This window comes from Dasypus novemcinctus, chromosome 27 (assembly GCF_030445035.2).
Source record: "Dasypus novemcinctus isolate mDasNov1 chromosome 27, mDasNov1.1.hap2, whole genome shotgun sequence".
NCBI classification, from domain to species: Eukaryota; Metazoa; Chordata; class Mammalia; order Cingulata; family Dasypodidae; genus Dasypus; species Dasypus novemcinctus.
The window spans coordinates 9,329,069-9,356,373 of NC_080699.1; the positions used below are offsets into that span (position 1 = coordinate 9,329,069).

The following is a 27,305-nucleotide window of genomic DNA, read 5'->3' on the forward strand; positions in this document are numbered from 1 at the left end:
TCTAGGAGACTGGCGAGGGCCCGAACTTGTGGGGCTTGCTTAACAGAAAGGGTGTTACCCATTGCTAATGGCCTTTTGGAGCCGATAAGAAAAGGGGCCCTTACCTTGAGAGCGTGGCGATGGGAGCCGAGGTGCGCGGTGAGACGAGGGGTCGGAGCCGGTGGGGCTCCGACGGTGGTCGCGGGCCAAGAGAAGGCCCCGACGAGGGGAGGGCGGAATGACGAGCAGTGGAGCAAGGCAAAGGGGAGCAAGCGCAGAGGGGAGGAGGCAGAGGTGAAAGCAGGGGTGGAGGTGCTCAGGCACGCGCTCCTGAGAGTTTTATTGGCGCCTCTTAATCATAGCGGGTCGGTATAAGCCCCCGACATGGAAGGAGAAAGCCATCCAGCAATTCTCCCAGACCGCCGTGGATCATATGAGGTCACCAAGGTTCAGGAGCAGCAATGCAGAGCGAAAAGATAGGGGTGAGAAGAGAGGAGGGCGTAGGGCTGTGGTAGGGTTACTTCAGACATGCAAGCGTGCGCTCCCGAGAAATCCAAGGCTCCTCTTAATCAAAGCGGGTCGGTATAAGCCCCCGACATGGAAGGAGAAAGCCATCCAGCGATTCTCCCAGACCGCCGTGGATCATATGAGGTAGCCAAGGCTCAGGTAGCAGCAATGTTGCACGAGAGAAGCCCCACGGTGAGAAGAGAGGAGGGGGGCGCCGCCAGGTTATGGAGTGACGCTGTGGTGGAGTTGCCTTGCCCCACGTTGTGCTGTGGTGGGGTTGCTTTGCCCCATGTTGGGCGCCAACTGCGGCGGCTTGCTCGGTCGGTAGAGGTGGGGTCTGGCTGCGGACGAGGGGTCGGTCCAGCTTTGGACGAGGGGTCGGTCCCACTTGGGACGAGGGGTCGGTCCGGCAGCAGACAAGGGGTCGGTCTCACAGGGGTTGCGCGGTTCGGCTGACGGGGTCGCCTGGCAAAGCCGGCGACGAAGGGGTCGCCCGGAGAAGCAGGCGACGAACTGGGGACAAGGGAGGCCAGGCCCTTGTCGGGGGCTCTCAGGACTGGAGGGCACACGGCAGAAAAACTACCATGGAGACAAGGTAAACATGCAGGTCCACTTTATTGAGGGAGAGGCAACAGTTTTATAGGGGCTGGGGAAGGCTGATTGGTCGAAGCCACGCCCTGTTCTGATTGGTTGCCGGCGAAAGGTCAGTGGGCGGTACTGGACGGGGGAGGGGTGGTGATTAGGGATTGGCTGTTGCTGTTGCTGGGGGAAGTGGCAGGGTTTAGTGATTGGTGGCTGCTGTTGCTGGGGTAGAGGGCAGACTTGAGTTTCCCACCCACGCCTGGCTGTTGCTGCTGTCGGGGGGAGGGAAAAGGGCAGACTGGATTTTTCTGCCCACGCCTGGCTGTTGCTGCTGTCGGGGGAGGGGAAAAGGGCAGACTAGAATTTTCCGCCCTGCACCTGCGCAGGGAGAAAGAAGAAGAAGGGTGCCACCCCACAGGCATCGTGTGGCGCCATCCGGGAGGAGGGGCGGCCGCGGAAGCATGGCTGCCGAGAAGGGGAGACCCGAGGGCACTCTGCGCCCATGCTGAGCTCCCTTCAGGGGTGGCGGTGAGTCCGACCAGCCACCCTATTATGGGGGCAGCGGCTTGGCCTGCCGCGGCTGCTCCCCCGCCAGGCCAGCAAACCACACTTCAGCCCGAGGGGTGACTGCACGCCCCCAATTGTCTCCTCTCTCTGTCTATTAGCTGTGTGTTCTTCTGTGACCGCTTCTGTTCTTATCGGCGGCACTGGGAATCTGTTTCGTTTTGTTGCGTCATCTTGCTGTGTCAGCTCTCTGTGTGTGCGGCACCACTCCTGGGCAGGCTGCACTTTCTTTCGCGCTGCACACCTCTTCTTACGGGGCACACTCCTTGCGCATTGGGCTCCCCTACGTGGGGGACACCCCTTCGTGGCAGGGCACTCCTTGCGCGCATCAGCACTGCCCTTGTGCCAGCTCCACAGGGTCAAGGATGCCTGTTGTTTGAACCGTGGACCTCCCATGTGGTAGACGGACTCCCTAACCACTGGGCCAAGTCTGCTTCCCCCCATCTCTTCTTTACAAGCCCCTTCACAGAGCATGGGCATGGCAGGCACCAGTCCCAGCCTGTCGTAAGGAACTTTTACTGGATTTCATTTAGGTTCTTTGACTACGCTGGAAAAATGACTTTCAAGAGCACGTTGGGTAAATTAGGCCAGTAATGTATTCAGGTAGGGAGAGAAAGAAATGGGAGAAAATAACAGAGCAGGGGTCCCAGGTAGAGAGGAAGGGGGTGAAAAGGGATAAAGAGGGCTGATTTATAGACTACAATTCCCCATTATAGGTTGTAAATCGCCAGGTTTACTTGCGTGGCACATGGCAGAGGAAAAATGGCGAGAGCAGCACGCAGAGGGCATGATGGGTCCAGAGGCAAGAGAGCAGAGCGTGTGTGCGTGCTCAGGCCTCACAGTCTGCTTTATAAACTATTGATTATTCCACCCCTTTGCTGATGACAGTGAGGACCCAATGATCAAGTCCTTGGGGAATATCCGGGGCTTTTTCTTGTTCCCAGAAGAAGTCTTTGTTCTGGGTAGCAGAATCCTGGGGGTGGGGGTCTTCCAGCAGTCATCTTGGGGGTTACTGACGTCCACGTGGACTCTGCCAGGTTCCAGATCCATCTATTGATTCCCTATCTTACTAGCCTTCTTCATAAGTAGTGACTCAAAACGGTGGTTTCATGCCTTCCTTGGGAGGCAGTGATAGATATAACAAGTTTTAGTTCTTGAGTGGAAAGAGCCAAGGTGAATGTTGTTAGTAATAAAAATTGCAGCTTTTGGTTCGTTGGCAATATCAGCTCTTCCTCACCTTTTTTTTTTTTTTCAGAAAACCACTGTTTCATTGGCCCTGAGTCCAGATTTTCCATTTTCTGGGTAATTCTGTGAACTACTCAGAATCCCTTTAATGAATTTCTTTTACTAGCAACTTTATTTCAAATTCACAAAAATCAAAGAACAGATAAAGGTAGTGCAACTTGTTATGAAAACATTACTCCTAAAATGTTCTTTTTCAGGCACTTTTATCTCACCTAATTCCAACAGCTAACCCAGTTGTTCCTCTAGATTTCAGAAAGAAACACAGTTAAAATACATAGTCAATGCCTTCTTATTAAAGAAAAAAATCCTTAATCATATTCATATTTCACAAAACCAAACCCCATATTCTTTTTTTAAACCTTTAGAATTAATTTAGTACCAACTTATATATAATGTATAACATATATATGTATAAAAACACTACAATGTTGTTGTTAAATTACATTAGTTAATTTTCCTTATGTATGACCACATTCTTAATACCTTGTAGTAGAAGAACATTCCTGGATTTATATTATTAACCACAATTCTTGTCCACTTCCAAAATCATTGTTATAAATCCCAATATTATTCTCCAGCTGTCCTCCAACGAATATTAAGCTCCTTAGATGACTTGTTTCAGCCGCAATCACATCTATAAGTCAACAGTGTTTGTTATGTTCATTACAATGTTACCATCAAGTCTGATCATTGCTATACATTTACGTTTGACCTTACTAAGTGTTCTTCATACATCCAGCATCTTCTTCACCTTCTCATCCCACATTCCATCTCCCACCACCTACACTTCATAGCCCAACTCTGTCATTCTACTCGTTTTAGTTCATATCAGTGAGACCATACAATATTAGTCTTTTTGTTTCTGCTTATTTCACTCAAGGTTCCTCCATGTTGTCATGTGCTTCTGCAATTGATTTCTTCTTACAGCTGACTAATATTCCATCTATGAATATACTGTATCTTGTTTTTCCATTCGTTGGTTGACAAGACACTTGGGTTGTTTCCATCTTTTAGCAATGTTAATGCCTCTGTGAACATCAGTGTGCAAATATCTGTTCCCATCCATGCTTTCAGTTCTACTGAATATATTCGTAGTAGTGGGATTTCTGGGACATATCTCAGTTCTAGATTTAGTTTCCCGAGGAAATACCAGATTGTATTCCACAGAGTTTACATCATTTTACACTCCCTTCAACAGTGAAGGAGTGTTCCTATTTCTCCACATCCTCCCCAGAACTTGAAGTTTTCTGTTCTCTTAATGGCCATTCTGTATGGTGTGAGATGATATCTCATTATAGTTTTGATCTGCATTTCCCTAATAGCTAGTGGTATTGGACATCTTTTCATGTGTCTTTTGGCCATTTGTACTTCCACTGTGGAAAAATGTTCAATTCTTTTGCCCATTTTAAAAAATGTCATTTGTTGTTAAGTTGTGTGATCTCTTTATATAACGTAGAGATCAATCCCTTATTGGATGTATGGTTTCCAAAGGTTTTTTCCCATTGAGTAGGCTGCCTTTTTACTTTCTTGATAAAGTCTTTTGAAGAACAAATGTATGAAAATTCGAGGCAGTCCCACTTATCTACTTTTATACTCTTTCATTTTACAGCTTTTTGAAAGTTAATTGACAGTAAAGTAATCCTCATGTTTAGACTGCACAATTTTCTAAATTTTGACATCTGTATACACCTGTGAAACCACCACCACCTCAAGATAATGAACATTTCCATCACCCTCAAAAGTTTTCTCTTGGCCCTTTGTAATCCTTCTCTCCAGTCATCCCTCCCCATCCCCAGACAACCACTGATTTCTTTTTTTGTCAATATAGATTAGTTTGCATTTTATCATTTTATATAAATGGAATCATACAATTAAGTGCTCTTTTCTATCTTCTTTCAATCAGTATAATTATTTTAAGATCATCTATGTTGTGGATATCAGAAATTTGTTCCTTTTGTTCCTTATTGGTATTCTGTGTACTAATATAACAAAATTTCTTTATTCATTCACTCGTTGAAATACAGTTAGGTTGCTTCTAGTTTGTATCTACTAAAATTATTAATAATCAGCTATGACCATTCCTATGAAAGTCTATATGAACATATGCTTTCATTTCCCTTGGGTAAATACCTACAAGTAGAATGGCTGGATCTTGTAGTAGGGGTGTGTTTAACTTTTTAATTAACTGTCAAATTGATTTCAAATATGGTATATATAGACTTCTTAAAAGAAGTAAATGAAATTTTCTATGTGTGTATAAGTAATATATTTATATATTCTGTGCCTCAATCTTATTCGTATTTCCATAAACAACAAAAGTACATTTTCACTCTTGGCAAGAAGCATGATCAGAAGCACTAATTAACAAAGTGCAGCAAAGCATCATAATTCGATCTCCTCAAGGCATAGATGGATCCAAGCATTCCATATAATTTAGTGATTAATATCATGTCTGAGTAATTCAGTATTAACCAGAGTTAAATATAAAATATTAATATGTAAGATTCCTAGTGAAGTATTCAATTTATTCCCCTAAATAATATATACCTCATTATTTGAAAACTGGTATACTCTAGTCTTTGTATAAATTTAAGCATTTTTTAAAAGTGTCATTCTTAATTTTTTTTTTTTTTTTTAAATTTCACAGGCTAGTAGAACTCTTGAGACTTATTTTCAGGCTTTTAATATCATACTGCCTTGAAAAAATGTTGATGTGATAACTTCTTACTATGGTATAGTACCTGTACATTTTGCTTTTGACTGTGATTGAAATGTAATCTCACAGATAAGCACTGTAAATTATAATTTGATCTTGTGTGTGGCTGAGCAAAAGTATTTTCACTAAGAGATGAGAAACAGAAAACTGTTTTCCCCTTTTTTTCTTTGTACTGTCTATGTTAGTATCAGAAAGATGGATCTTTTGGATATTCTCCTCTGTCTCACTTCAACCTGTTAGTGTATTGTTTCATTTTCACAGGGTGGGAAGATTTAGACATATATTTAGATATAAGTACATGTATAAACATGTTTTTATCCATTGTTTTAAAATGGAATGTTTTAGTCTATCCACAGTAACTGCAACTATTGACTTACTTGAATTTGTTTCTACCATTTTATTTTGTTCCTTCTCCTTGGCTTACATTTTTTTTTTTTAAAGTGTAGTCCTTCTACCCTCTCCTTCCCTGAATTCTTAAATGTACAAAGAAACAGGTAGTCATGGCCTAAGCAAAGGAGATTAAAGGGCTAGAAACGATCAACAAGAAAAACCAGCCCTGGGGCATACCAGACTAAGACTTTAAGAAATGGTCCTAAATATGCTCAAGGAACTATAGGAAGATGTAGATGAGGAATTAAAGGAAATCAGGAAGATGATAGATGTACACTAGTGGAATATCAATAAAGGGATGCAAATTTTGGAAAGGAACCAAACAAATCTGCAGATCACAGATACAGAAATGAAAAATACTCTAGTGGGGTTCACAAAAGATTGGTGCTAGTAGAAGAAACAACCAGACAACTTGAAGATAAAACAACTGAAATCATTCAACCTGAGAAGCAGAAAGCATAAAGAATAATGAAAAGTGTACAGATCTTGAGGAACATGGCAGACCCCATCAAGCATTTGAATATGTGCACTGTGGGAGTCCCAGAAGAAGAAGAGAAAAAGTGACAGAACATTCAGATGATTGAAAATTCCCCAAATGTAACAAAAGACATGAATACACACAACTAGGATGCTCAAAATTAACTCCAAAAAGAATAAACCTAAATTTATAGACCCAAGCTGTGGCATATTATAATCAAACTTTCAAATGCTAGAATTATGAAAGTTGCAGGATAGAAGAAACATGTGACATAGAAGAGAAACTCAGTAAAGTGCCAGTTTCTCATTGGAAACCATAGACGTAAGAGAGCAGCAGGAGGATGGTATAGTTAAAGTTCTGAAAACAGAAAAGTGCCAACCAAGAATTCTATATGCAGCAAAAGTGACTTTTAAAAATGAGGGAGAGGGAAGCGGATGTGGCTCAAATGATTGGGCTCCCATCTACTGTTTGGAAGATCCTGGGTTTGCTTCCCAGGACCTCCTTGTGAAGGCAATCTGGCCCACGCCCATAGAGAGTTGATGGCCCATGCCCACAGAGAGCTGGCACAGCAAGATGATGCAACAAAGAGAGTCAAGCTGACAGAGAAGAATTCGCAGCGAATGGACACAGAGAGCAGACAGCAAGCAAGCGGCAGGGGGGAGGGGGTATATAAGTAAAATAAATCTTTTAAAAAAATGAGGGAGAGATGAAGACATCCTCAGACAAACAAAAGTTCATCTTCACTAGACCAGCCCCTACAAGAGATGTTGAAGAGAGTTCCACAGGTTGAAAGGAAAGGACAATATATCCAAGCCATGGGAAGAAATGAAAATCTCCAGCGAGGGTATCATGTATAAATTTAAATACCAATACTATTATATTTTTGGAGTTACAAACCAGGGTCTAAAAGGTGAATGCATAAAAAGTAAGGATAAGGGAAGCAGCTGTGGCTCCATCAATTGGGCTCCTGTCTACCATATGAGAAGCCCTGGGTTCACATCCCGGGGCCTCCTTGAGAAGGCAGGCTCACCCATGCACCATGGAGAGCTGACGGCCCATGTGCTGTGGAGAGCCGCCGGCCCACAGGCGCTGTGGAGCGCTGCCTGGCCTGTGGGCGCCACAGAGTGCCAACTCAGCAAGGTGACACAACAAAAAGGGACACAAGTAAAAACACAGAAGAGCTCACAGTGACTGGACACAGAGCAAAACAACAAGCAAATTGCAAAGGGGGGGGATAAATAAAAATAATAAATACAGACACACAGAAGAACACACAGTGAATGGACACAGAGAACAGACAGCAAGCAAGCCACAAGGGGGGGAGGAAATAAATAATTTAAAAATAATGATAAATTAGTGGTTTTGGACTTATAATGTATAAACATGTATTTTGTGACAAGAACTACATGAAGTTGGGGAGATGGAGTTTATGTAGCTTTTGAAGTTGTTAAGTTGGTATCAAAGCAAATGAGATTGTTATAGATTCAGGATGTAAAATTTAAGCCCATGGTTACTATAAAGAAAATCCAGAATATGCAAGCTCATAGAGATAGAAATTAAAGTACAGGGGGGGAGTTGGGAATTAGTGCATAATGGGGTTAGGGTTTGTGTTTGGGCAGTGAGAAAGTTTTCATGGAAGGTGGTGAGGGTATGGCAATATTGTGAAAGTGATTAATCCCAGTGAGTGATATGCTTTGGAGAAGTTGAGATGGGAGAGTTTATGTTATATATATACATACATACACACACATATATATATATATGGTCCCACAATTTAAAAATAGAAAGCAACCAAAGAAACAATGACATTTAAATGCAATACATGATCCTGAATGGGATCTAGCAAGGGAGGAGAAATTGCTCTAAGGGTCATTATTGGGACATATGGAAAAATTGGGATATAGACTGTGAACTTTATATCAATGCTAAATTTCTAGAACTTGATAACTGTACTAAGGTGTTTATATAAGTGAACATCCTCATTCTTAGGAAATGTTCCTGGCAGTATTAAGTGTTCAAGGAGTATGATGTATATAAACTATACTCAAGTGCTCAGAAAATGAATTGATAAAAAGATCTACAGACAGAATGATAAAGCAAATGTGGAAGAATGTCAGAATTAGTGGATCTTGGAACCTTGGGGTTTGGGGTTAGAGGTATGTTGAAGTTCTCCATATTATTTTTGTATTGTCCTTTAAGTTCAAAAGTATTTCAAATAAGTTAAAATGTTTTGCTAAAATTTATAACAATTCTCAGTTGGCAGTCTTATCCCTCAATACATTTTGTCTTCCAATGTTGCAGGGTTTTTGTTGTTGTTATTTTGTTGTTTATTTGTAATAGCTGTTGTTTCTTTCTTGCTTCTTCTAAGATCTCTTTTTTTTTAGTTTTCTGCAACTTCACTTTGTTGCACTTTAAGTGTAGATTTATTTATTCTGGTTAGGATTCTCTGAACTTTCTGAATCTGGAGAATGTTCTTTCACCAGTTCTGGAAAATTCTTAGAAGTGTTTTTTTTTAAATATTACCTCTGCCTTATTTTATTAACTCTTATAAAAGTTAGGCTTATGTTAGACTTTCATTTCTTCTCCATGTTTTAAAAATCTGATGTATTATTTTATATCTGTCTTTTTTCTGCTTTATTTTTGATACCCCCCCCCCACAGCTTTCTTGCTGTCTGCTCTCTGTGTCCATTTGCTGTGCATTCTTCTGTGTGTGTTTTTATTTATTTATTTCCCCCCCTCCCTTGCAACTTGCTTGTTGTCTGCTCTCTGTGTCCATTCGCTGTGCACTCTTCTGTGTTTTTTACTTGTCTCCCCTCTTTTGTTGAGTCACCTTGATGAGTCAGGTCCCCGTTGCGCTTGTGGGCCCGGCGGCACCCCATAGCACCTGAGCCGGTGGCTCTCCACAGCATGTGGGCGAGCCTGCCTTCACAAGGAGGCCCCGGGATGCAAACCCACGGCCTCCCGTGTGTTAGATGGGAGCCCAACTGATTCAGCCACAGCTGCTTCCCTTTTCTGTTTTATTTTGCATAGCTTCTTTAAGGGTCTTCAGTGATCTATTCTCAATTCAATTCTCTATTATCTGTTTTTTAACCTATCCATTGCATTTCTTTTTTTAAATATACTTTTAATTTATTTTTAAAAGATACATAGATCACACAAAATGTTACATTAAAAAATCCATTGCATTTCTAAGTAGAGTTTCTGCTTGGTTATATTGCAAATCTATTTGATCATCTTTATGTTTTCTACCTTTGACATACTTTTTTACTCTCACGTATTTTTAAACATATGACACATTTATTTTATATCTATATCTGAAAATTCTCATGGCTGTAGTATTTTCTGCTGTCTCTTGATCATTTTGATTATTTCCTCATGTGTTTTGTTACTTTTTTTTGTTTGTGTGAGCTCATTTTCCCTGAAAGTTTTTCTGGGGAGCTTCATTGAGGCTCAAGTTTAAAATATACCATTTTCCTCTAGAGGAATTGGGGCTGCTTTATCCAGTCCAGTTGTAGGCCCCTTGGGATAGGGAAATGGTCCACTGTGAATGTTGATTTTAGACTCACTGGCTTCTCTGCACTAGCTTCTCCTCTTTGACTCTCACCTTTAAATATTTCCCTTAATTTACTGGAGGTGACTTCCAACATTATAAATAATCCATTAGAGTAAATTAATAGTTAAAAAAATCAGTCAGAGAGAAAAATTAAGATAGGAAATGAAAATAAAATTAAGAAAACAGTTTGTGCCAAAAACAGACAAAACAACCAACAAAAGGCCTATGCTCTCACACCAATTAAGTTGGTAATTAGGATAAAAAATTCTTCTTTGAGCTTGATAACATCCAAAGGTAAAGCAAATTACAATTGTGTATAAATTTTAATGTCTTAAAAACAAACCAATTATTGAAAAGTGCAGTTATTCCTGAATTTCCTCAGGTGGAATAAAGATGATGACATCTTCAGGAGTTTCCCTATAATTTTTGTAGATTCCCCAAAGTAAGCCAGTGGAATCATGCAAGTTGTTAAGTATGGGTAGTGCATGGAATAATTCATTCAGGTGTGTTGTTAATGGGATAAAATTTCATCCCCTTTTTCACCATATTATAGCTGTGTTGTTGAAAAATAGTTTTAATTGGCTTAAAACATGTACAATGTAAAGTCATTTTATTAGCTGTTATTTATAAAAGATACATATGTATGTTAGATTTAGTAAAAAAATGATTCATGTTATACCTCTAGCCTCTTCAATAAAAGTATTTTATTATATATTTGAATTCCCCCATTCTTATGTTTATTAAAAATATAATACATTAGAATAGTGTTATTAAGAAAAGCAAGCCATACATGTTATTTTTGAAGATAGAAAACCAGAACTTTTAGGAATAGTAAACATTGTGTTCTTAAAATTCAGTTTTTGAAGTCATGTATGAAAAATAATTGCATCCTTTTTCCTGTAGATATCTCTTTGCATTCTTATTTGTTTTCTGTCATGTTTGACAAATTTAAAACACAAATAAGTGATAGCAAAATGTTAGCAAAGTTAAAATAGTACTTCTTCTGACTACCAACTAGTGATATTTTGTGGTCTAGCAGAGCTGATAAATTAGATGCTGTTGTAAGTTCAGCTAGAGCAAATGAAAATAATTTATCAGAAAAACAAAGAAAATGAAACACTGCATCATCACAATTTTCTCAAGATTAGGGAATCAATCAAAAGCTCTACAAGTAACTTGAGTTTAACAGCATGATTGTAGATGTTTAACAATTAAGTAGTGCATTCATTCTGAATGATTTATTGCCCTTATTACAAAGTTTATTACGAATACAAGAACCCAACAAAATATGAAATATAGCTTAATGTGTTTAAAAGGGAAAACAACTTCCATTTCAAAATGTAGAAACAGAAAAATAGTCAACATGCTGCAAATGTTAAAATACTGGCTTATGAAAACATGTACCTGATTGTTTTTTTAAATTTATTTTGTTTATCTCAGATAAGCAATAAGATAGCACAATATTAATATTTAGATGAAACACTTTTAAAGAACAGTCCGTTGATTCTTCACAGATTACATGTATGAGCACATGCACACAAACTATATCTGTAATCTAATTTTTAGCATACTGCATATTATTTTGGATCATTTTTAGCTAATGACCAAGAAGGTTTATTAATGCTCTTCAACACTATTTTAGAAATGAAAATGTGAGTGAATTGATGATGAGCATGATGAGAATGAAAATAATAACAGAATTACAGAAATGAAAGTCCTAATAAGGGGATAATTGAGTTCCTTGCCTCTGATCCTTAAAAAAAAATGCATATTTTGGCCCGGGGGGGAGGAGTTTTAACTAATTGACCCATTCTTTTCTCACTTGAGCCTTGATTGTAAAGGAAACATTGAAATGATACCTTAAAATTAATATAAAACATTAAAACTTCTGAATATTTTTTACCAACCAACAATTAATTAAAATTGTTTTACAGTTTTATACCATGCTTCCTATACATTGTAATACATTCCTGTCATTTTTCAGCTTTTAAAAGCAACTGTCTTTAATTTGTCAGCATTTTGAAATTAAGAAATTTAACTCAACAGTCTGAAAAAATTCTGAATTTCAGAAATGAGCGAATAGAGACACCAAAATGTCACAAATAATGAATAATTAGAGCTGTCTGGGTAAGGAACAGCTTTTAAGATAAGAACTATATAATATACTGTTTTTATAACTTTTTCCCTCATTTTTAAATTTTGTTTTTTTTAACTGCTTAAGGAAATCAGTCAGCTATAGGGCCAACTAACAGAGATAATAGTATTAAAACCTTTTTACAATATATTTGCTTTTATTTTTGTATAAGTAACATGGCTGTTTTGTACCAATATTATTTCTCCCTGTTTGACTGAAATTATTTTCATTTATTGCTTTTATAATTTTCTTCATTCAGGTTATTTCACAGTTGAGAATCTTGGGGAGATCAGTAACAGCTGGCTGCAAATTTGATAGAGAAATTTGGTCCAATGAACTTTCTCCTGTTCTCAATCTCTGGAAGAAACTAAATCAGGTTAGTTGTGGAATATTCTTCTATTTTTTTGTGTGTCTGTGTTCCTAATTTTTTTCCAGTTTTATTCACAGATGCCCATGGTACTCAGAATTTGCATTGATTGATCTTCCCTTAACACGTATAACATCGCTGAGAGATGGAGGCGATAGTAGCTACAGGAGCGCCTGTACAACGGCAGGGTCACGAGCAGTAGTGTGCTGTGTCTTCTTCTAGAGTGGCCATTTATTTTGCTCACTCTCTACTTTCTCTCTCCTGTTGCTCTGAAATCAGTGAATGCTGTTAAAGGGGAAAGTCTTAGAGGGAATCCATGTGCTAAGGAAATAGAGTTAACCACATGGAATCAGCTTGTTTTTGTGATTATAGAATCATTGCTTGCTCTCTAGCAAAGCCATTAGAGTATTCATTCCTGTCCTTATTGGGGAGGAATTTATTCCCTAGAACTAAAAGGATATGGCTTTATGATTTGTATTTCATAAAACATGCCTATGTATCAGACTTTGCCTTCTTCAGGAAAGGGAGTTGAATTAGGTGTATCTCAGAACTCATTAAACTTTCTAAAAATTCTAAATTCTCCAATCTTGCAATATTTATTGTAATTTTTATTTGCATTGTTATGACTTAGTCTCAACAATTGATAATCGAGCAAGGCTCTCAATAGACAATGAACCAACTCTCTGGAATGTTCTTTTATTCAGATCACCACGGTGATAAAGCCTCTTGTGCCTAGCTTAAGGAAAAATAACAGGATGGAAAAAATACCTTATCCTTAGGCATCTTAACCCACCCTCCGCACTGCTGCCTAAACTGTCATCACGTTGCCCATTCCCGATTGAGAAGTCAGGCTTCATGCTGGTCTCCTTGCTTCATACGAACTCATTTTGAGGTTACTACTCTCGAACCCTCCTCGTAACCAACCTTTGCTCATCTTAAAATGGCCAACCAAAACTGTGTCCCAGATTTTCAGTTTTCTCCTATAGCAGTTCATTCCCTCTCCTGTTGATTGGAATGTTCCCCTCCTCAAGGCTCAGCTTCTTATAACAGTTTCTGAGCTCAGTTCCCAACTGATTTATCTTTTTTTATGACATTGGTTCTTTTCAATTTTCTGGTAATTTTTCATGTGCATGCAGATCTTAAAATATATGCACATATAAAACCACTTACGTGTGCATATGTAACATAACTATTCTGACAATAGTAATGTAAAATTATTTTCCAAGTCTACATTTAAAGAATAAGATAGAGAATCAAATGATTTGAATAATTGACTAAGTTTACCCTTTATTAAATATCAGAACCTATGGTGCAAGAAATCCTAATTACTGCAAAAGAATCATCTTGTGTTTAAGAGATACAGACTAGGTATTGTTGAAGATTTCCCCTCCCTCTAAAATATATAGGTAAACTTATTAGCCCAATTTCCAAACTTTGGGTGAGATTAAAGTCGATACCCTGTTTTTGTTTCCTTCCTTCCTTGTAATTTTCTTTGTCTCTGCTTCTTGTTTTTATCCCTCATTAAAACTGAACTTTAAGTCCAAACTCCATCACTGTCTTTCACAATATATCCAGTCATGTGATTTTATTGTTATAATGAAGGTTTGAGAAGTTGCAAGGGACAGCTCACTTTGCTGAGTACATGTTTTTCCACTAACTTTCTTCTGGATTGTATTCTTTTAATTTTTACCTTTTCTGAAGTCCCCAAAGTTGACTTTGCCTGCCATGTGAAGTTTCCTGCACATGCAGTTTAGACTTCCTTGCCCTGCCTGCTTCTCTCCATCAGGCCCATCTGTTCATATCGCTCCCCCACTCCCACCTTCCTAGTAGTTCTGGGGAATGTTTTTCTCTTTATTACTTAAAGAGGATTACAGAAAAGACTTCAAAGGCTTATATATAAACTATCTATCTGCCTCCTAAGGCTCTAGGTTAGAAACTCAAATTAATTCTCTGCCTTTGCCCAAACCCCTGTGTTTCTTATTTGGAATGTAGTTATAGCTTGTTACTAGTTCTCTGATGTAAGATTTATTCCACAACTCAGCTTCCAGGGTGGGGCATGGGTAGAGTACAATATCATGGGAACTTTAAGGAAACTGTGTATAGGGACACAGATTATAGTACACAAGTGGGAAGATTTTACTTTAGGGAAAACCGCTTGAGCAGTTACATTGATACACTCAGTAGACTCTACAAGTGAATTGCCATTCTCAAGGGACTGGGCAGAGGAGAAGGAAACAAGGGATGCCAGCAAAAACAAAGAATTGAAGGGGAAGCAAAAAGGTAGATGCTGGAATAATTTTCTGGACATTGGCATGTGGCTGCTTTGCCTTTTGACTAGTGTCATTTTTAAACTGATTTAGTGAACAAAGGGATTAGAACATATAAATTAGGTGTACACTGCTACAATTTAAGGCATCTGAAATGCTGTTTTATATTTGGAAAAATCCCTACCACGTGAAAATAAAGACCAGTTACATTTATTGTGACAGTGAATATTGTTTTATTTTCCTGAATCCAAAGACTTCCCAAAACTCATGGGAGATAGTAGTATGACTACCCAACTTAATATCAGTATTGTTTCCATAAGAGAACTATAAAGCTCTTTAAGGCAAGCAAGAAAGTCATTAGTAGAAAATTGCAAATCCATGGCCATTCTAGATACTTGTCACAGTGAGAAAAAGGAAATAGTTAAAGAAAATGAACACATAGAGTTCAGTTTTCCTTGACTGTTCAACTTCCATAATTCTGCTGCTTAATCACAGTTTCTGTAAAGAATCTAGTCCAGTTTGTATACTTGACTTTTAAATGAATTTCACAGTTTTAACAGCTTGGCTATATTGGAAGGGCTTAAGAAGCTTCATAAATTCTGAACAAAAGGCTAAATAAAACAGAAAGGATTCACTGACAAAATAAGGGGGAAATAGAGATGTAGCAGGAGAAGCAATTTCATTTTGATAATTTTTATTAAAGCCCAGGGAAAATATTCAATTCATGACTTTTATTTGTTACAATAGTTTTGTAATTGTTTGTTGGAGTATTTTTATGTTAGTAGCTTTACCATCCTTGTTCATTAATTCCAACTCAGTGTTTGCATCTGTTGATTGTCTTTTCTTATTCAAGTTGAGATTTTACTGGTTCATAGTAGGTTGAGTAATTTTGGACTGTATCTTGGACATTGTGAGTGTTAGAAGCCTCAGGCTCCTATTTAAATCCTTTTTAGCAGATAGTCAACCTCTGTGACAATGATTGTCCTGATACGTTTCTGTGTGTTTTACAAATGTCAGTTTAGTTTCTAAAGCTCTGCAGTGCTATTCTGGCCTGCCCCACTTGTGTGTTACTCATAGGCCAGGTTTCTACCCCAGAGTCTTCACAGGGTCCACTGATGAGTGAGAAGGATACCCGCTCTTCACCCTAGTACTGGGGTGGTCAGATTCCACCCACAGGCCTTGCTGAGGAGGGAGTGGGAGGAGTGGAACTCGGAGTTTTGCCATAATGTCTTGTGGGAATCCTTCCCAGTGCTGCAGGGCAGGAAGGACTGGTGACATTTAACAAAGTAATTATTGAACTTTAAAAAAAACTAGTAGAATCTTTTAGATTGGTAAATTAAAAATATGTATTGACCTTCTGCAATTTAATTAAATTAGCAATAAGAATTTTCTGGAGATCCCTAAAAACTTGTTATGTGAAACACAGAAATTTTAACTCTCAAAATTTTATGCTGAACAAATTAAGAATCCATAAGAATATAGTAAATACTTAAATTCAAGTAAGGTCCAAAAATAGATTTGCTGATCAAATTAAAACTGAGAAAAATTGTCAGTAAATTTAACTCATTATTTAAATCTGGGCTGTTGGTTTTCAACCTTCAACCGTGTTAAGATAGCCAAAAGGGGAATTGAATGGCAGAGCTAAATAGGTCTAGTACCACAATCCTTTATTTTGAAACCTGTATATTTTGTATTTGGTTTTATGTATTTAATCCATTTTCAGATTGGTTGAAATTAAAGAAAGAAGTGGAGCTCATTTATTTTGTGTTAAAATGCAGCTTTTATGAATCATAAACTAGTTTGATCATAATCTTTAACAGAAGCATAAGGAAACAAACTGCTGCAATTTTTATGAAGCCATCTTGAATGCAGGAAAATCAAACTGAGGACAGTAGGCCAGGACTTATGTCTGAAGGGAGGGAAAATATTTATAATTTTGTAGGCACTGAACATATTTGAACTTCTCTTTCTGTAAAATGTAGTCATGGACCTGAGAGCAACTGACACTATCGTCCCCACTGGTGTCCCAACATAGACAGTTGGAGGAAGTGATCCAACTCTGAATTTCACCTTTTGTTTGATGCATTTCCTCAATACTCTTTTGGACTTTGAAATTACTCAAGAAATTTCTATAAAGATACTATGTTCTAGAAATTTGGTATCCTGTTGATAACCTACAAGAGTAGCATAATTTTTCTAGTATTTATCTTAAAGGTGAAATTAACAAACAAGCTTACCCTAATTAGGCATAGGAACATAGACCCATGGAAAAATGTAGCCTAGTTTAATATAATGTGTTACTTTAGAATATTAATTAAATTGTACATTAAGGGAGTTTCAATTAAATACACCAATATATTTTTTATTTAAATGAAGTACTTCTCTAACCAGAAAGATGATCATTAATTTTAATGAATGACTAATATGTGAGTTCTGTAGATATGTTATCTACTTTAAATATTGTTCTATTGTGTTTCAAAAGTAAAATATTTCATTTTATCTGTTTGTATGTATATGAGTGTCTATGTGTATATTAGTCAGCCAAGGTGGTGCTGATGCAAAATACTAAAAATCTGTTGGCTTTTATAAAGGCTATTTATTTAGGGTAGACGCTTACAATTACCAGGACATGTAGCATAAGTCTGTCACCAAAGTCTGTTGCCACATGTTGGAGCAAGATGGCTGCTGAAGTCTGCAAGGGTTCAGGCTTCCTCTTCTTAAGGCTCCATGGTCCCAGCTTCTTCCAATATCAGCTGTAGGCTGGAATAAGTCTTGTCTCTCTCCCAGGGCTCATTTCTCTCCACAAGGTCAGCTGTAGACTATCAGGTGAATGGCTCATCTCTCTTCCTGGGGCCTCTGTTGTGCTAATGGAGTCTCCTCTTTTTCCTCATGTATCTGTTTCTCTGTGTGTTTACTTCCTGGGGTTCCAGTATCAAAACTCCACTATTCTGCCTTGTTTTCTCTGTGAGTCTCCCTCCACCAAGGGGATGGGGACTCAACATCCTACTGATGCAACCCAATCAAAGCCTTAATCATTATTTAATCAAGTAAAAGTGAAACCTTGAATCCAATCCAATCTAATATGCCCTGAGGGACAGACCAGTTCACAAGCATAATCTAATATCTACTTTTGGAATTCATAAACAATATCAAGCTGCTACAATGTCTATTCTGCTTTATCAAATTTAAGAGTTCTTTTGGGATATTTTTCATGATTCCAGTAACTATTATTGTTAGAATACTTCTTAGTCTCATCATTTTTCCACTAATCAGTAGATTCTGAAAGGAAACCTTAAACACTTTTTTACTATATTATTATATTAAATTATAGATGAGTTTTCTAAGACAGAAGACTAGGAGACTTACTTAAATTTTTGGCAGATCACTTAATATCTTAATTATAAGATGGAGACCTAGTTTTTTCTTTTACTTAATTTTTTTGTTTGTTTTTGTTGTTGCCTTTATCAAATGAAAAAAGTGAATATAAAAATGTAATTTGACTATTAGATTAATTATGGTTGTAATTATAGATGGACTATCTGGCAATATTTTGACAAACAAGGTTGTTGTTATCAACAATTTGTTCTATTTTGCTATTCTTACAACAGTAAAAGCTATAAAAGGTAATAGTGAAATTTGTGGTGTAGAAATGCAAATACTTCTTAACATTGTCATGAGTATTAAATAAATAAATTGGTTATGATAATGCCTGGCACATAACAGGCATTCATTAAATATTAGCTATTCTGTTGTTATTATTATACTGTTTTTATGGTTACTAGAAAATAAAGTATGATTAATTTATTTTTAATAAGTAGCTAACTCAAGATCTAAAGGTCTCTTTTTGTCTCCAACATTTTTAAATCCAGAGATTTGCTATACTGCCTTCCGTACAATGACGTTGTGTAACAAATTAGACTAATATAGAATATTAGCTAAAATTTAAGTAATATTCTTATAGAAAAAGTTCTTTCAAAATTCTTTTTATTAATTTATAGGTATTAGAGAAAAACCAGTCTTTTGGCTATGTAATTCCATCTACCAAATCTAAAAATAAAAATAGAATAATGTCTTACATTCTTGCACACAAGTTAACCCAAGTACGAATATATGAAACACACATAACTAACTTTTTCTCCTCTCCAACTTGGGGGAAGAGTTACTTTAATGCATGTAGTTACTTTTTACATTTTTATAGTTTGGGTAATTATCCCCCTGTAGCAGTTTGATATAGTTCATGAATTCTAAAAATAGATACTGGATTATGTTTGTAAAGTAGTCTGTACCTGTCGGTGATTAAATTATGATTAGGGCTTTGATTGGGCCAGGTCAGTAGGATGTTGAGTCCCCTGCCCTTGGTGGGTGGGAACTCACTGGTAAAAGACATGGCAAAGGACAGAGTTGGAGTTTTGTTGCTGGAGTTTTGTGCTGGAGCCCGGGAAGTAGACACACAGGAGAAGAACACAGAGGAATAGAGAAGGCTCCCTAGGCACGACAGAAGCCCTGGGGAGAGAGACAGAACTGGTCTGCTGATAGTCTGCAGCTGGACTTATGGAAAAACAGAGGAGCTGAGCCTGGAGAGAAATGAACCCTGGGAAAAGAGGAACCCAAGAAGCCTGAACCTTGGCAGACGTCAGCAGCCATCTTGCTCCAACACGTGGCAAAAGACTTTGGTGAGGGAAGTAACTTAGGTTTTATGGCCTGATAACTGTAAGCTTCTACCCCAAATAAACACCCTTTATAAAAACCAACCGATTTCTGGTATTTTACATCAGCACCCCTTATACTGTCTAATACACTTGCCTTCTTTTCTTGCAAAGATGGGCACAGCAATTCAGAACATTCTTCTAACTTCACTGAAACTTAACACAAACTTGTAAAAAGATTTTTTTCTCATACAAACATTTATATTAGTCTATTTCAGTAATCCTAAACATTTTTGCGTGCATCTCCAGATCCACCCCACCCTACTCCTACTTACTTTACTTCCACTCCCAAATCCCTTCACTTCATGCAAACAATGGAGTATGTTGATAAATTTATGGGTATTGTTCTTAGCAAGATATGCTTGAGGCCACTTAGCTTGTTTTATTTTCCTTCTGAGAATCAGTAATATGTGTAAAGTCCCCTGCTCTAAGTTCTTTCATTGTGAGACTGGCTGCTTTACTTCTCTAATTAAGGAAAGGGCTTTCTCATTTATTTAAAGAGAAATCAATTCACTTACTTAAAATGGGTTAAACAGGTTAAGCCCCTGGGAGACTCTAAGTAGAGTGTAAGTGGTTAAGCCACTGTGATGGTGAGGACTGCTTAGAGGCTTCAGGTTTTTACTTTCAAGCAGACGACTAAAGCTAAATATAGTTTGGGCATTGCTTTAATGGAGAATTAAATGGCATGTGAGTCCGTTAACTGTTTCCTTAGTGTTTTGAAATTTGTGTCTCATTGAAATGAAAAGAATTAGTGGACTCTGGTTCAGAGGGAGTAACCCCTACTTTTCAAAATACACTTCATTTTTAAGGAAGTTTTAGATTATGGAAAAGTTGCATCAAAAGTATAAGGGATTCCCATATAACCCATCCCCTCCCCCTCCTACAATTTTTATTAATAACATCTTTCATTAGTGTGATACAGTTGTTACAGTTGATGAACCGATATTGAAGCATTGCTACTAGCCAAGGTCTGTAGTTTACATTATGGTTTACACTTTGCACTATACGGTTTTATATGTTTTGACAAAATGTATAATAGCCTGTTTCCGCTATTGCAATATCATGCAAAACAATTCCAGTGCCCTACAAATGCCCGATGTTCCACTTATTTTTCTCTCCTCCTCCCCTCAGAACCTCTGGTAACCACTATCTTTATATCAGTGTTACAAGTTCTTCCATTACTACAATACTAATAAGTCCCTTTGGTCCATGTTTACACTCCCCCTTATATTTGTTCATTCCTCAATTTTGAGGCATTGGGGATGATATTGTCCTCTCTGCTTTAGATTAAGAAGGGGCTTGGATCGTAGGGACCGGTGGAAGGAACTGTTTTGCTTGCAGATGTAGATACTTGTCCATCATCATCATTTTGTTGGTTGTCCCAGGCAGGTCCAATGAACTAGAGAGTAGGTGTTGGCTGCAACTCTGCTGAGACTCAGGCTCAACCAGCAAATGAACAGGCTGAAGATTTAAATCTCTGGTACATAGGTTTAATGGGTATGCTAATTACAGGTTGAAATAAAATGGGCAGAAGAAATAAATTAACCTGAATTTTGTCTTCTTGTACTGCAGAATTGAACACCTCCCAGCAAATAATTATAATTCTAAACTTCTAAAACATACCACTGATTTAGATTTTGTAAATTTTATTTGGTAAACTTTAAAAAAAAATAGAAGTTTATCATTCATACATGAACATATGTAAACAATAAGTGTATAGTAAAAGTTGTGAACTTACAAAACAAACATGCATATCATCATACAGGGCTCTCGTACATTACTCCACTACATTACCTTGTATTGTTAAGAAGCAATTGTTGCAAACTATGAAAGAGCATCATCAAAATATTACTACTAACTATAGCCCATATCTTACTTTTGGTGAATTTTCCCCCCAACCTACCTACTTATTAACAGACATCATGTATTAGTATTATATACTGCTTATAGATCATTAGAGAGTGCTCTCATATTTCGATTTCATTCATAAAGCTTCTGACTCAATATATTATGAAAATAAAATGACAATTCCATATTTAAATGGAGTTTCATGTAGGTTTCTCACATATGAGAACCCATAATCCCTATGTGTAATTCCTTGATGCAAGCACGGTAATCTCTAATATAGGGGAAAATAGTTTACCATGTTTGTTAAAATACTTCCAAAACGTATGCATTCTTGCATATTACAGTATTCAGTAGCTTGCTCTGTAAATTGGGAATGCTATTGTAACTAATGGAAAGTAGCACTGCCACTTCTGCTACTTCCAAGGTTGTTAGTATCACAGGATGCCTATCACCCCATTATCTGATGAAATAAAAAACTTCGCAAACTAAAAGCAAAGGAGGGGCACAGAAGAATCATGAGTATGGATCTTACGAGGGCGTGGAAAAAGGACAAGCTCTTCATCGTAGGTCAGGTTTAGACGAAGGGTCCTCCTGTTGTTTCTCCAAACAGGTGAACAGTCTCAAACTGTCTTGGTCCTTGTCATTCTTCATAACCTGCCCCTCCCTCTCAGTTTTTAAGAGTGCTGATGCTGCTCAGTTGTATCAAAATAAGTTACTTTGGAAATGCATTTGTGCCTGGCACATGGTCAGTCCTCTGTGACTCTTCCCCTTCAATACCATCCTCTGTAAAATTGCATTGTTACTCTTATTCTGCTAGATTCACTCTTTTCTTGTTAGCTTCATTGAGCAGAATCATTCCCCTGGCTGAGTTTTGGAGCAGATAGTCTATTAAAGATGGTTTCATCGAAATAAAATGTTTTATTAATATACCACATTATTTATAGCCTAGTTTGTTTGCCATTTTGTTCTATCTACCCAGGTTATACATGACTATTGTGTTTCTATAAAAGAGCCAAAGTGTATAGACCACACTCCAGTTCTCCTTGACATTGACATCTGTCAATCCTGTACCTCTCCTTAATGGTAACTAGTGTGGTGTGTATTAATAGTATAGTATTATAGATATAAATTATGAAATTCATAAGGCATATAAAATAACAAATAATTCATATTTCAAATTAAAGCTCCTTTGTTTTCATACTCTCTGGCCTCCTCTCAATTTCTTTTTTTTTTTTTTAAGGTTTGTTTATTCCCCCTCCCTCCCACCATTGTCTGCTCTCTGTGCCCATTCCCTGTGTGTTCTTCTGTGTCTGCTTGCATTCTTGTCAGGCGGCACCGGGAATCTGTCTCTTTTGTTGAGTCATCTTGTTACGTCAGCTCTCCATGTGCAGCACCACTCCTGGGCAGGCTGTGCTTTTGCGTGGGGCAGCTCTCCTTGCACAGGGGGCACACCTTGCGCATGGGGCACCCCTGCACAGGGGACACCCCTGGGCCGGCACTCCTTGTTCATGGCAGCACTGCACATGAACCAGCTCACCACACGGGCCAAGGAGGCCCTGGGTATCAAACCATGGACCTCCTATATGGTAGCTGGAAGCTCTATCAGTTGAGCCACATCTTCTTCCCTCAAATTCTCTTTTAGAAAAATGTGAATGGCTTCAGGCATCAGCTTTAGTGTATGAGATCTTTCAGAATACTCCCCTCCTCTATTTTCAGGCATGGCCTTATTTACTCTACTAGTCCCCAGCAGTTTTGTCTTCTATCTTAGCTCTTCAACACTACACTTCAGATTTAAGTCAGTTTATTAGGTAATTGTCATACATTTGTCCTGGTTGGTCTCTGCCTGCTCAGTTAAGTAAAATACCTCTTTTTAAAAAAATCTTTAGTTTTAAAGAAGCTTTAATTATATAAATGGTACAACAAGAAATATAGGGGATTCCTATATACCCCATTCTCACCCCCCACTTTATCCCATTAACAACATCTTTCATTAGTGTGGTCCACTTGTTACAACTGAACACATATTGAAGCATTGCTACTCACCATGGTCTATAGTTTACATTAACCTTTAATCACAACTGAACTAAACTCAATGAACACTAAAACATGGCTACTTTCCTTTGAGCCACCTGATAATTTGACATGAAAAGGAATAGTTGTTATCAGGATTAGAAATAACATTTCCCTCCCCTCCTCCCCCTCCCAGCAGCTCTACGATCAGGCTATGATCAGATAATGATTTTCTCTTAATACACTTAGCTTTTTAATGACCAGATGAACTTTAAAATATCAAGGCCATCCATCAGAAGTACACATAGCTCAGTCAATTTTATGTACTTATGAAAATGCTTCTCTTTTAATAAGCAATGGACTAAGATAGGACTGTCATCCCTTGATAGTGTCACCAAAAATCATACTATACATGTTGTAATTTGATCACATGATTATGGCTGTATTTTAATAAACATTACTACTTTGAGTATTGTTTTGGGCCTTAAGATTATGTGACATAATGTAACATGTTGCTACTGTGGTAAAACTTCTCTATTCTTATTCCTTTTAGAATGTCTAAAATATCCATTTCTAGAATTAGTTAATTTTTTATTAATATTTTGTGAAGGCCTATGAGAAATGAACTATGTTATAGCATATATTTCAATATACTTTGCCCTATTCTGCTCATTTTTCCCACTCATTACTTTATTCATAGCTTATGTAGTACACAGTCTGCCTTACTACACTCCTTCATTTTTTACTCCCTATTGTTTTTTAATCAAACTCTTATCAAGACCTTTCTATAGGCCAATTTTTCATTTTATTTTACAGCTAAACTTAACAGTATTTTATTTGATGCCTCTTAGACCAGCATTGTCCAAAGAGATATGTGGGGCACAAATGAGAGACATGTATGTAATTTTAAATTTCTTAGCAGCCATATTTAAATGAGCACAGAGAAACAGGTGAAATTAAGTTTAATAACATGTTACTTAACTCACCCTATCCAAAATATTAGCATTTCATCATGTAATCAATATAAAATTAATGTGATATTTCATATCCTTTTTCATATTGTCTTCAAAAGCCAGTGTGCATTTTATACTTACTGCACATCTCTAGTCCATGGTGCCTACTTGAACTCCTTTTGAATTTTAGGTGCTCTTGATAGTTTCTCTCCTCTAAATCAGCCTGTTAAAAAGTTCAGTACATTAAGCTTTCTGTTCGCTTGCCTTTAGATAAATGGATGTTCTCTTGAATGAAGTATGTTTGTGTGTCCTTGTTCTTAAAAATGACAGTGTAAATTTGTCACATCATGTAATAAAATGGATTGAAATCCACAAAATCCACTTTTAACTTTAAAAAATTATTGTTTGCTCATCTCACTTAGTGTAAGATTGAGTAATGTTTAAATACCACAAATTATTTACTTTCAGGACAGTTGTTTCAATATAAAGAATCATGGATGGTCTAAAACCAGAAATTTGTTTCAGGGTTATATTACTTACAGGATTCAGATTAGAGATGTTTCTTTAAGTGCTATTTATTCATGCTTTCATGCTCTGGTTCAAGTAGTTAATTGTATCTCCATGTGGAGAGTAATAGTTCTAATTAATTTTTATTGATAGACTTTTTTCTTCTCTATATTCAGTTTTGAATTTATCATTAACTATTTAAGTGTGTTCACTTATGTGTATACCTCAAAAATAATTGTGGCAAATTTATCATTTTAAATACAGTAGTAGTAGGAATAAAAATAACTAAATTTGAGCTCATAGCTTAAACCCACCTTCAGGAATACAGAAATTTTATGCCAATAAAATTAATTTAATGGTGATTTTCTGATATAAGTAAACGTATTTCCTTAATGGCAATAGCCTTGCTAGATCATCATATTATTACATTCTGTATTATGCTAAATAGATGGGAAAAAAAGACAACACTCTGATAGACTATATGAATGTGCCAAGTAGTAGAACAAAGAGATTAGCACAGATTGTTTAGCAGAATAGGTACCTATTCTGAGAAATTTACCTACACTGAGAAAATTAGGATAGTAGGTCAGAGAACAAGCGTCCCAAAATTTATCTTTGAACAGTTCTTTGACGCATTTAGAATACTATTGAAAGTGAAATCTTGCCCCCAACCTTATAAGCTGTTTAAAAACAAGATTCCTTGAGTTTTTCTTAATAATTTGAGAAGCCCCAGAAATTCTATATCACAGCCTCTGTAAAGTACAGATGTAGAAATAAATACTAAGGTGTGTAATATTCACTGGTTTTGATCACAAGATCTCTAGTGTGGTATTCTACTTTATATAGAGGTAACTTTCAAATCGAACTGCATGCCCCTCACGTTCTGTCTCAGAGCAGTGATCCACTCTTCTCTCTTCGTCCTGCCTGAATGCGAGTGTATCTGTTCTGATCTCTTCGTATCGGCTAGGGGGTGCCATTTGTCCATTCTTTTTTTCTCCACCCCCCCCTTCCTTTGGTCTTTTCTGACTTCTCAACATGGGTTCCCTTTTTATTCTTTATTCCCACACCCACACCGTGTTAAATATTGGTGAACGCTAGAACTCCCTTCCTGTGTATTTACAGACTAAGTAAATTTGGCCATTCATAAAGCAAGTATTTGTGCTATACCAAAATAGTTTTAAAGCAGGATAGAGGAACAAAAGAATTGAATAATATTTGAAATATTTTGATATATCAATGATTTGTGTTATTTTTCACAAAATGTGACATATTCTTCCAATAGAATTCAAACCTGATTCATCAGAAGGTGTCTCCTCCTAATGATCGACAAGGATCTCCAATCTTATCATTCATCATTCTTGAACAATTCAATGCCATTCGCTTAGTTCAAAGTGTTCATCAGTCACTTGCAGCTCTCAGCAAAGTCATCAGAGGAACTACTCTATTGAGTTTAGAAGTACAGAAATTGGCAAGTGCTTTATTAAACCAAAAGGTAAGCCAATTCTAACTGCATACGTTTATATTTTGTTTTTATTAGTTGCTCTTCCTTCATGTATATATTTGTCAGGAATCTTATAGTTAATGATATCAGAAAACCCAAGTCAAACTGGCTTAAGCTACATGGAGTTAATTTTCTGATATAACTGAAGAGCCTGGAAGAAGCTGGCATTAAGTCAGCTTGAAGCAGGAGCTCAAAATTGTCAGTAGTACATGAGGTTTTGAGTTTATATTATCTATATCATCTATATGTCTATCTGTCCATCTATCATCTATTTATCTAATCAATCTGTAAGATATGACTTCCTTTGTGTTGCTTTCCTGTGTTGGCTTTACGTTTGCACAGGTCCTCTATACACAGTGGTACCCTAGCAGCCCAAGGCTTATATCCTCTATGTTCCAAGTCTAACTGAGAGAAGAACTCCTATTTCCTGGTAATTCAGGAAATTATCTTGGTAAAGATTAGCTTTGATCCATACCTATTGGCTTGTGTCTTGTGCCTATTCCTGTATTGGCTCTGTGGGCAGGGGATGCAAAGCTCTGGTTGGCTGGGCTTCACCCAGGTGCTCATCCCAGGAGCTGGGATGGCTTCAGCTCCATCCACAACACGTGTGCTAAAGAGTAGGGAACATGGTTACCTAGAGGAAAACCAGCATTCATATAGCACAAGAAGGGGAAGTCAGCATTTCTCCTGATGAATAATTGGAACACTTTAAATAACCGTAAAACCCACAATTTATTGGATAGAAACAAAAGCTGTGAAGTATTTGGAGACTATTAACCTTACAGGACTTGATATCTGGAAAGGATTTCACCAAAGCTCCGTGGGAATTAAAGTTTGTATTTTTTTTTCCCTGCTGTTTACCCTCAGCATAGGGAAACCTCTGATAAGTCAACCTAAGAGTTGGCTAAGAATGTGGCTTCTGAAATAGGACCACCTTTCTGTGAATCCTAATTCTGTTACTTAATAGCTGGTTGACCTTGGGCAGCATTTAAATGGTT

General features: G+C 37.5%; 1 protein-coding gene across 1 annotated transcript in view; it reads left to right on the forward strand.

Annotated features, from left to right (window-relative positions):
* Nucleotides 1–27,305, forward strand: part of DYNC2H1 (dynein cytoplasmic 2 heavy chain 1) — a 339,886-nt gene that overhangs the window by 242,499 nt on the left and 70,082 nt on the right. The window contains exons 83-84 of the mRNA XM_058289227.2: nucleotides 12,408–12,524; nucleotides 26,089–26,298. Coding sequence (XP_058145210.1) covers nucleotides 12,408–12,524; nucleotides 26,089–26,298 — 327 coding nt within the window. The remainder of the gene's footprint in view (nucleotides 1–12,407; nucleotides 12,525–26,088; nucleotides 26,299–27,305) is intronic.